This window comes from Nicotiana tabacum, chromosome 18 (assembly GCF_000715075.1).
Source record: "Nicotiana tabacum cultivar K326 chromosome 18, ASM71507v2, whole genome shotgun sequence".
Classification (NCBI taxonomy): Eukaryota; Viridiplantae; Streptophyta; class Magnoliopsida; order Solanales; family Solanaceae; genus Nicotiana; species Nicotiana tabacum.
This window is the reverse complement of record NC_134097.1, coordinates 29,355,521-29,367,242: the sequence shown is the minus strand read 5'-3', so window position 1 is coordinate 29,367,242 and position 11,722 is coordinate 29,355,521. Positions and strand designations below refer to the sequence as shown.

General features: G+C 34.8%; 1 protein-coding gene across 1 annotated transcript; it reads left to right on the top strand.

Moving 5' to 3' along the window:
• Nucleotides 1-5,701: 5,701 nt before the first annotated feature.
• Nucleotides 5,702-11,318, top strand: LOC107775296 (uncharacterized). The gene is made up of 5 exons (XM_016595016.2): nt 5,702-6,542; nt 7,958-8,061; nt 8,319-8,495; nt 8,764-10,610; nt 10,989-11,318. Exons 1-5 carry the CDS (start codon nt 6,382-6,384, stop codon nt 11,136-11,138), a joined length of 2,439 nt encoding a protein of 812 aa, XP_016450502.2. The 5' UTR covers nt 5,702-6,381; the 3' UTR covers nt 11,139-11,318.
• The last annotated feature ends 404 nt before the right edge of the window (nt 11,319-11,722 follow it).

Below are 11,722 nucleotides of genomic sequence, written 5' to 3'. Positions count from 1 at the left end.
AAAAGCTCTTACCATGAGTTTTTACTTTCCAACCAAATCATTGAGAAAAGGTTTTCCAAGATCTACCATCCATTGGCGCAATCTTCAATAGCTTGTCTACCCAATCACGGAAATTGGGAACATCTTCTACAACTCCCATGGTTGCTGAAAAAGAAAGGCAAAATTAGAAAAATCAACAAAATTAAAGAAAAAGATACGAGAAAGTTAGAAGACTCACGTGCAAAATTTCACTTCTCAGGGAAGGGAACGTTCTCATCACCCACTAAACCAACAGTGGGGGCAGCAACAAACCTGGCATACCAGCCACGGTCTTTGTCATCTTCAGGGATAACTAGAACTCTTTTGCTCCTGGCTACTAGTGTAAAAACACCATTGCGAAAGAGTCTAGGGTAGTAAAGGTGAATTAGATGCGGGAAAGTAAAAGGCACACTGGCTGTGTTGGTCAAATGCCTCAAACAGGCGACAAACCTCCATATTATTGGGCCAATTTGACCCAAGCAAACATCAAAGAAACAGCAGAACTCGAGAATAACAGGATCGATAACAGGTTTGAATCCTAAAGTGAAAAGGTACGTATAGACAAATGAAAATCCGGTTAAGTAGGAGGTAATTCTTTGATTCGGGTTGGGAATAATGATAGAAAAGTCATGATCCCAGTGGCAGTCTCTACGAACTAAAGAAATCAAACATTCAGTAATTTGAGTGGGATAGATGTCAACACGGTCAAAAGAAGATACTTGATTTCTAAGAGATTCTCTGTCATTGAAAAAAGATAATTCTGCAGGAACTATTTCTTCTACTAAAGGTTCACGAAGAGGTTCAGAAGGTTCTTTACCCCTAGAAGAAGATCTTTGTGAAAGAGAACCCCTAGTTTTAGAAGAGGGGCCAGAACTAGGCGAAGGAAGAGAAGAACCACGTAAGGATGAAGATCCCAAATTATGAAGCCTACCTCCTCTTCTGCTCCTACTGGGGACATCAGGGAAGTTATCAACTATGGGGACCCTTCTAGGGTTAGGGTTTGATGAAGGCATGATGATACGATGAAGAAGCAAAAAGAGATTTGAGAAAATGGGATGTTTAGAAAACTTTATGTGGTAAAGACAAATAAGGAAGTTATATTTATATTGATAAGCAACCGCCAAAGGAAAAGGTACAATGATGGAAGAACCATAATAATGATAACTGACGCTTCGTGAATAGTGAAGCCGTGAAAAGGCCTTAAAAAGAGCTGCAAAACTGCAGAACTAATGAAAAGATGACACGTGTGAAGAGTATTAAATGGAAGGGACAATTAAAGCATCGATTCTGTCATAGCATTAATGGTGACAAAAATCCTCATTTTTAATGAAATCCACTTCCCAAATATTCAATCGATGAATAAATGGCAAGTGGGGGGATTATCTGTATTGGGAAAAATTGAGTTTACATATTAAAGTGGTGTAAAGATGACGTGTCATGACACATAGACTGGTCAAAGAGATACAACTGGCAAAGAGGCACGAGTTGCAACAGATGCGAGCAGAGGCAAAAGAAGAGGCACGAGCGGTTATGTAAAAGACTCAACGCTCGTGCTTATTTAAGTCCAAGAATTAAGGGGAATGAATCTGACATTACATAGGAGTATAGATACAGTATTTATTGAGCCTTGAATACTAAAAACGTTAGAGAATCTGCATTAAATGCAATGATTATGTAACGTAGCATTTAATATCTTTAATTGTCCATAATGACCTTATTATGACAAAGACAAAGCGCATATTCCCAAAATAGCTATAAAAGGGGGAGAGTGGGTCAATTGTAAGACACACGAAAAAACAATCTGAATATACTGGTTTACTTGCTTTCTTCTGATTATATCATTGCTAGTAAAATTACTCTCTTTCATATATATTTTTGATTATCAGTAACCCGAATTCTTCTAAAATTAAAGTTTTGACCGAAATCTCATTTTTTGGTTAAACATAAGGAACAAAAGTATTTAATGCCACAGAATTTGGTATATTGTTATTTATTTAAATTTTTTTCCAACCACCAATTTATTATTATAAAGGTAACAAGAAGGGGATTTTGTTTTTGCTTCTACATTTATTCCATATGCAAAATTTCCACGTAGGTAAGAATATATTGTCGGTGCAGACCAATTATTTGAAACTTTTAGCTGCTTTTCTATAACTAGCTAGATCATAACTTCATGTTGACCAAAAAAAAAAAAAAAACTGTTTACCTTGAATTAGATTTTACTCCAACTTATTGTTTCTGTAACAACTGACAACTAAATTAAATTTAATATGCTCATATCCCCTACATCACATTTAACTTCCACAAAAAGAATCTATTGATGTGCCTAGGGAAAAAGTTATAATGTGTTCAATGAAAGCAAAATATCATTAAGAATTGTTTTGACAGACATCATAAGTGGCAAACCATTAACTTGACTAAGTTCTTTTTTTACTTTTATTTTCATTTCTTTTTCGGATACCACGCATAACATGAATTTATTGCATTGGACTGCGGTATAAGGTAAAGCTTTGTCATGCTCATTAAAAGGGGAAACATTTTTTACCAAAACAAAAAATTCTTATTCAAAATTCGAACTCAGGACCTCATTATAAATGACAAACAAAACTCATATAATATGCTCACTTTTTAATTTGGTAATTCATCTAAATTTGACATCCACTCCTCACCTTCCAAAGAAGAATACAAAGATAATAAATTGTGATAGTTAATATCCACAAAATCTCCTAGTCATTTCTTGTCGTTATTATTTAAAAAGAATAAGCTAAAGAAAATTTTATTTTATTTTGATTTACTCATCTGCTATCCAAACATAAAAAGAGAAAATGCACAGTTAGCCACTAATAAGACATATATTTGCTTTTAAGCCACTATTTCAAATGTCTTTAGTCTTTAGTCACTACTTTAATAAACTTTTACCCGCTCGGACGAAAATACCCTTCTGCTCATAAAGTTCAGGACCAAGTGTCCCTAACTTATGAGCTTGTTACTGTAAGTTCAGGACTAACTGTCCTTAATTTATGAGCTTATAAGTCTAAGTTTAGGACTACTTGTCCTTAACTTTTGAACTTGTAACTCTAAGTTTAGAGACTACATGTCCTTAACTTTTGCTTGGAACTCGAAGTTCAGGACTACTTGTCTTTAATTTTTGTGTTTGTAACTCTAAGTTAAGGACCAAATGTCCTTAATTTTTGAACTTCCAACTCTAAGTTCAGGACCAAGTATCTTTAACTGATGAGCTTGTTATTGTAAGTTCAGGACTAGTTGTCCTTGATTTATGAGCTTGTAAGTCTAAGTTAAGGACTACCTGTCCTTAGTTTTTGAGCTTGTAACTTTAAGTTAAGGACTTTATGTCCTTAGTTTTTGAGCTTATAACTCTAAGTTCAGGACTACCTATCATTAACTTCTGTGCTTGTAACTCTAAATTAAGAACTAACTGTCTTTAATTTCTGTGCTTATAACTCTAAGTTAAGGACCAAGTGTCCTTAATTTTTGAACTTCAAACTATTAAGTGGCAGCAAAATCTCTACTTTGGTCAACATAAAACAAGCTGAAGATAAAAATTACTTTGCATATTCTCATCGAATTGCCAATCAAAGAGGTTATATCAAAATATTGCAAGATTGCGTAGTAATCGGGAGAATTTCAAATTGGAAATACGACACTTTTGGGAAAGATTGTTGGGACGTGAGTGATGTCGGGTTCCAAGCACTCAAATACTTGAAATTATTAAACTTCATGGATATTAGAGAATGGAAAGCAAAATTTTTACTCTGGTCAAGATAAAAACAATCCTGTACGTTTCTTTACATTGGTATAACATGGACAGAAAAGAGATAGAAGAAAGGATAATATCGTCTTTTCATATTAATTTTGTCAGGTGTTTGCCATAATTTTCTTACCATATTTGGTTTTCCTATTTGTTGTAGGAAAGGGTAATATAATTACCTTAATTGGGTTTTCCTTTTGTAGAAGGAAATTATACTTCTCCTATACTTGGCTAGTCCTTTTTCTTGTAGGAAAAGGTTTGGAGTTATATAAATTGAAGATTCGTCCTTCTCATTCAGTAGCATCCACAATGTAGTCATAGGGGCTTGAGAGTAGTATTTAGGGGAGAATTTTGCGGGACACGTGTTAGTGTGTCACTTGTGTTTGCCTCTTCGTGAGGTTGTTCTCTCGATATTTTATACTCTCTTTTTATATAGTGGATTGCTCATCTCCGCGGTGGACATAGGTCAGTTGACCGAACCACGTTAAATGTTTGTGTCTCTTTTGGTATATTTTTCCTTTGTTGTATGATTTATCGTCGCTCAAGGTTTGCTTTGCTAGCTTCCGCATGACACCTGATTTTTTCGGTCCTAACAAATTTTAATAGACTAGTGACTATTTTTGCTAAGCATTAAAAATGTTGGATAAAAAGTAAATACTACTTTAAAAAGTGGCTACCTCACACAATTTTCCACATAAAAATTCCATTAATCTCAATTTACAATTTTACATTAGATAGACTTACTAAAAGATAAACAACTCTCTAAGTAAGATTTAGATTCTCAATATTTGAATTCGAGACTCTTTATGGCCGTACTTTTAGTGATAAAATAATTTTGCTTTTTTCATTTATTTCTATTTTCAAGAGAACTTGGAATTTGGAAATAAGGAGTAATTACTATTATACGCTCTAACGAAATAAATTTTGCAAAAATCTAACTATATTATATCTGGATTGGCCTTTCACTCCTATTGTTTTATAGTTTGGCATCTTTAATCGAAACCTAATACTCTTGTTTTTTATTTTCAAGAGACCGATCCCTTAAGTACAGTAACATTTGTGAGAGAGTCATGATTATGAATAGGGGTGTTCATGGTTCGGTTTGGCCGGTTTTTAATTAAAACCAAAACTAAATCAATTTGATCGGTTTTTAAAATTTTAAAACCAAAACCAAACCAAATTACATACAAACCATCGGTTTGGTTGTTGTTGGTTTGTTTCGGTTTTTCGGTTCCTAGTAAGCTAATGATAAGTCGATAATAGTAAAACAACACTAGACAACAATCTGAAAATAATTTGCTAAATTTATGCTTTTTTTTATATTTATTTCGGAACTGAAAGTTTATTTACCTGTTTATACGAAAAAAATGAACAAAAAACAAACTAAAAGTTTACTTTCTCAAGCTTTAGCTACTATAGTCTTGCAATTTGAGTTTGTTTTCTTTACTCTTGTCGTAGATTTTTTTTTCCTAACTCTTTTATTAGGAAAAAGTATGTGTGTAGGTTAGAGAATTAGATTCTCTTAAGGAAAAGAAAATTGGTCGATTCCTATTCTTTTGGGCCTAGGCAATCTTTTAAGATATAAATAAGATAAATCAAAATTTAAAATAATAATTAAAATGCATAAAGTATTTAAAATTATTTACGAAAAGATATTATGTCATATATCAATAATTATTCATATTTTTATATAATTAATCGGTTCGGTTCGATTTTTTCGGTTTTTTATAATAGAACCAAAACCAAATCAAATATTATCGGTTTTTAAAATTTAAAACCAAAACCAATCCAAATCAAGAAAAATATCGATTTACTTAATCGATTTGGTTCGATTTTTCGGTTTGAATCGGTTTTCTGTCAAACCGTGAACAACCCTAGTTATGAAATGAAGTGGACACTTCAACTTCAACCCCCCTCCCTCGAAAAAAAAAAAAGTTGACCCCCTCAGGACTCATTTATTACAACAAACACACAAAAGCATATGTCAAGCACTTGCCTTCCACAATTTAGCTTTTATTTCTTCTATTTCCTTTTTGTTATTTACCAAACAAAAACAAACTTCTTATTTTCCTCCCTTTATTCTCTCCCTAGATTTTCCTTTCTACAAAAAGAAAAAACCGAGTAAATATAAGGAAAAGGGTAAATCAAAACACAGAAATTCATCAGAAAATTCTTCAAGATTAGACCACTGACCACCCAATAGCAAATTCCCATTTTTTGTCTATAAAACTTTTGCCCCTTTTTTTTCTCCCATAAATTTAGCTCAATTCTCTCTCTTTTTTCTCCCTCTAAATGAAAATTCTCTGTTAATTTCTTTACATTTCCCAGAAAATTTTGACCCTTAATTTCAGCTATTTTCTTTATAATTTTTTCCCGTTAATATAACTTTCTTGAATCTTGGCTCTAATTTTTCAATTTCTTGTTGAAAAATAGCCTATATGAGGAGATTTAGCACATGGGGTCTTCAAATATTTCAACTTTACAACTTTATGTGCTCTGGTTATTGGTTTGATTGATTCTTGGTGAGGTTTTAGCAGCTGGGTGTTTAATAATTTCTCAATTTCTTAGCTAAAAATCAAATTTTTGGTCAAAAAATGGCTACAATTGCAATTGAGTCAGCAGTGATGTTTGAGTCCTCACGTCGTTTTGGAGATCTGAGAGGAATCCGGTGGCGTATTGATTTGGGGATTTTGCCTTCTTCTCCTTCGTCAACCATTGATGATCTTCGCCGTGTTACCGCTGACTCACGTAGAAGGTATAAAATTTGTTTTTTTTTCTTTTACCCTTTTGGCTATTTTGCTCGATTCTGTTGATTTTCTTGTTTCTTGTAATAAAAGGTAGAAACTTTACATAATGGTAACTTTACATTTTGTGTTGATTTTTAATTATAGCCTCTAGCTAGATCATATATCAAGTTGAGGTTTTGTATGCAATTTGCTTTTTCTTTGACCCTTTTGGCTGTTATGCTTGTTGCTGTTGATTTTCTTGGTTATTTAATTTGAAAAACCAGTAACTTTACATAATGGTAATTTTACATTTTCTGTGATTTTTAGTTATAGCCTCTGATGCCATCATATCTCAAGTTGAGGTTTCGTATTTTGTTGCCAATGTTTTTGGAGAAGATATGCAATTTGCTTTTTGGCGTTGACCCTTTTGGCTATTATGTTGGTTTCTGTTGATTTTCTTGTTTGTTGTAATAATAAAGTAGAATCTTTGCATTTTTTTTGTTGATATTTAGTTATAGGCCGGAAACAACCTCTCTGCCCTTCCAAGGTAGGGGTGAGGCTGCGTACATCTTACCCTCCCCAGACCCCACTTGTGGGAATATAGTGGGTTGTTGTTGTTGTTGTTGAAATTTAGTTATAGGCTTTGTTCACATCATATATCAAGTTGGGTTTTTGTATTTTGTTGCAGATGTTTTTGAGATGTTCTCAGATTTCTAATCTTTGATTTGTCAACAATATATTGCATGATATGTTAAAAAGTGCAGATTTTTTTAAAATCTAATAAGTTAACAAATTGGTAAAAGTTCACAATTTTGCATAAGTTTCTGTGAAAATTTGCTGCAAGCCTTTTACATTCCTGAATCAGTTTCGTCTGGTTTCCTATATATTACAAACTGCAAGCAATAGCACATAGTTCAAATTGCATAAGCTACTCATCAGCTTTGCAGTGGCCTATTTCTGGCTGTTGCTTTTGTGGATTCGGTAATTTAAAAAAATTGGAATCCTATTTTGTTGATGTCATGCCATGTGGCTTCATCTCTCAAGTTAAGGTTTTGTGTTAATGATGTATTGACATGTTTTCTGTAGTTGCTTGTTTGCTGGTATAGAATATTATGTTGCTAGCAGTTGACTTGTGTGGTCATCTTTTTGTCATTGTTTTTTTGTCAGTTTATTTGGAGTCATTGTTCTGAGTTTTATTTACATGTTATAGTTTTGTCTAATGGTGTATTGGGTTGTTTACTGAATATCAAATGGTCATGTCTTGAGGGTTTTCTTTCTCCAAGTCTCTACATGGGAGATTGTGGGTTTTGATCGTACTGTTTCTTTTCAATTTCATGATCTAGATTCCAGTGTGTTAGTTTTCTTTTTATTTCTATGTTCTCAGTATGATAAAGAGGTTCTTAATACATAATGTTTTTGTGTAACACGTTTTATGTTTGTGTAGGTATGCTTCTTTGAGAAGACAGCTTCTTATTGATCCGCATATTCCTAAAGATGGAAGTAATTCTCCTGATCCTGTCATAGACAATCCATTGTCACAAAACCCTGGTAGGATATCTGCATCATATTTTCAAGTCATTTTCTTGTCTCTTAGTTTTAGCAAGTGCAATGCTGAAAACTGTTCAAGCTTGAGCACCTTCGAACATTTGAATCTTGTTAATTAGACCATCCTGAGGAAACAATTATTTGGGTCCTGCAATATGAAATGTATATCTCCATTTTACTCAATCTTTCATTACAAAGTACTTAGAATAAAACTGTAACTTGTCATTGAGTACATGCATATGATTGGTGTGGTAATGCAGATAGCATGTGGGGTCGCTTCTTCAGGAATGCTGAACTGGAGAAGATGGTTGACCAGGATCTTTCGCGTTTATATCCTGAGCATGGTAGCTATTTCCAGACTCCTGGATGCCAAGCCATGTTGAGGAGAATTCTACTACTTTGGTGCCTTAGACATCCAGAGTATGGTTACAGACAAGGTAAATCATAATGTTGACAAACTTATTATGCGCTACTGCTTACTGTGGAAGCGTAATTGGCCTTTTCTAGTTTGTGGCGTCTTGTATAAGATATATGTTCAGTTCTTAACTAGTGAATCAAGATGAAAGTCCTTCAAGCTTAGCAACCAGAGTGCAGGCAATCATGATCTTGAATTTGCCATGTAAACCTAGTGGCAAAATCGCTAATCGTCTGTCCTGTTTGTCTTCTCATTATATTAATGAAGAAACTTTCTGCTTTGGTTTGCAGGGATGCATGAACTGTTGGCCCCACTTCTCTATGTCCTTCAAGCTGATACGGAGCAGCTTTCTGAAGTTAGGAATCTTTATGAGGATCATTTTGCTGACAAATTTGATGGGTTCTCATTTCATGAAAATGATTTGACATATAAATTTGACTTTAAAAAATTCTCGGAATCTGTGGAAGATGACAATGGATCTCAGAAGAGTCCAGTGAAAATTACTAGTTTAAGTGAACTTGATCCGAAGGTTCAAGCAGTTATTTTATTAAGTGATGCATATGGTGCCGAAGGTGAGCTTGGTATTCTTCTATCAGAGAAGTTTATGGAGCACGATGCGTATTGTATGTTTGACGCTCTAATGAGTGGGGCTGGTGGTGCTGTTGCTATGGCGGAATTTTTTTCCCCTTTACCATATGGTAACTCGCATACTGGATGTCCCCCTATCATTGAAGCTTCAGCATCATTATACCATTTGCTTTCGCTAGTCGATTCTTCTCTCCACAGTCATCTTGTCGAACTAGGGGTTGAACCACAATATTTTGCGCTTCGCTGGTTTCGAGTACTATTTGGGCGTGAATTTGCGCTTGAAGACCTGTTGATAATCTGGGATGAAATTTTTGCATGTGACAACAAGAAGTTGGAGAAGCCTTGTGAAAATGATACCGAGTCCAGCTCTGGTGTCTTAAATTCATCCAGGGGAGCATTTATATCAGCTTTTGCAGTTACTATGATACTTCATTTGAGGTCTTCATTGCTTGCCACCGAGAACACTACTACTTGCCTCCAAAGATTGCTAAATTTTCCAGAAGATATTAATCTAGGAAAACTGATAGCTAAGGCAAAATCATTGCAGTTGCTGGCAGTGGATGCCAACAATTCAGCTCCATTAATTGATCATACTGGGATCTATGGTAAAAATCAGTCAACGGTTGTAAGAGGTCATAGCCATTCAGTTGATTTAAGCTCCCCAAAAACTCCTCGAGGTCCTGTAGTACCTGAAAGCTATTGGGAAGAGAAGTGGAGAGTTTTACACAAGGAAGAAGAGCGCAAGCAAAATAGTGCGGAAAAACAAGTTCCAAACCGAAGAAAAGGTTGGTCTGAGAAAGTGAGGTTGCGTCTTACTAGAACTGAGTCTGCTCCAACTCCATCTACAGTTGATAATGGAAAAAAAGCTCCCAAGTCAGTGAGGAGAAGTTTGTTGAAAGATCTTGCTCAGCAGCTTGGTGCTGATGAAGATATAGAAAAGCTTATTGATGATGAAAATATAGAGCAGGAAGCTCCAGTTGACGTTGTCGGACAAGATTGTAATGATGGAAATTTTACTTGCACGTCTGATCAGTCATGCTCCACTGGAAGTGCCGCTAGTGAACAGAATTCGTCTATTTTCTCAGATCCTCCAAGCCCTATTAGTGATGCAAATGATCAGGAAAATAGATCTGAAAGAAGTAGTGTTGCATCAAATTTCTCAGCCGATGAAAATGATGCTGATGGAAATAGTGGTGAGGCATCTTGTACCAATCTAGAAGTCTCACCCCTTATTTCTGTTCCCCCTCAGCAGACCTCGCTAAAATCTGAAGAAAGTGCTGACTCTGGGGGAAAAGGCCCAGTAGGCTTTAAGGAGCGGAAACTTCTATCTGGTAAATTTCAGTGGTTATGGAAATTTGGACGAAATGGTGGTGAGGAGACGTCTGAAAAAGGTATCTGTGACTCCACGAAAGCTTGCAATAGTGGGAATTATCCAGACAGTGCTGCTGATACATCTAATAACAGTGGAATTAGCAAGGGAGAATCTGTAGACCAGAATTTAATGGTTAGTTTGAGAAATCTCGGGCAGTCAATGCTTGAGAATATCCAGGTAAGAATAATATCATGCTAAACTCGTCTATATTGTTTTAACTTATATCATATCAAAAGTATAGAACTTACATGGATTTTCGGAACTCACCTGCAACTTACTTAGGACAGGTTCTATCCATCCATCTTATTACGATTAAACCAAATACATTGAGTTGTCTACTTAGATCCATCAGTACATCTGTATCCACATAAAGTAATGTTATATTTGCGTTATTGAGAACCTTCTTTGTGTTATTTATTTCTGTGATTTTGCAATAACAGCAGTCTGTTTATGTGATAACTGTTGCACTATGTACTTATCTACCAACGTAAGTTATATACTATGCTCACTATGATATGGTCTGTTCATTAATTCAAGAATCATCATTTTGTGCAGGTGATTGAATCAGTTTTTCAGCAAGATCGCGATCAAGTTGGGACCTTAGAAAACCTTTCAAAAAATGTTCTAGTTGGTAAAGGACAAGTAACAGCCATGGCAGCTCTCAAGGAGCTTCGGAAAATCAGCAACCTCCTCTCGGAGATGTAATGAGACATAGAGTACGTTAAATATGTATATATAGATTTAGTAATTTAAAGCACTCGAATGCAGAATAATCAAGTCCTATTCGGCTTCTCATATCTCTTGATTGTGAGTGATTCAAAATTTTGGCATGTACCCGGATCTTATTATGTAAATACAAAATCCCCTTCAAGTTTCATTGCTCAATTATGAAATGTAACAGTGATATGTTGTTAGAAGTGCAGTTCTGCTTTCCACTTACAAGCTATGAGGGAACTCTCTCAAATAAGTTGATGGTTAGCTTAAAATTAATCAAATTCTGATGATGTCTTTGATTTGAAAAGAAGGGTTTATATGGTAGTTGTCAAACCTCTTGCAATAATTCAGCTACAGTTGAACTTCTCTATAACAGTCTCATTTGTTCCGAATTTTTTTGGTTATAGCGAAATGCTATTATAGAGAACATATGTTCCATAAAAACTTGACTTTTATATTGAATGGTTGTTATGTACTGTATAGAGATGTTGATCGCTGTAGTAGTAAGAGTTATCGGATGTTGTATAGAGATGTTGATCGCTCTAGTAGTAACAGTTATCGGATGTTGAATGGTC

Coding starts and splice junctions, on each gene's coding strand:
- LOC107775296 (XM_016595016.2), top strand. CDS start 6,382: ATGGCTACAATTGCAATTGAGTCAGCAGTGATGTTTGAGTCCTCACGT. Junction 6,543..7,957: donor ACCGCTGACTCACGTAGAAG/GTATAAAATTTG, acceptor ATGTTTGTGTAG/GTATGCTTCTTTGAGAAGAC. Junction 10,611..10,988: donor CAATGCTTGAGAATATCCAG/GTAAGAATAATA, acceptor CATTTTGTGCAG/GTGATTGAATCAGTTTTTCA.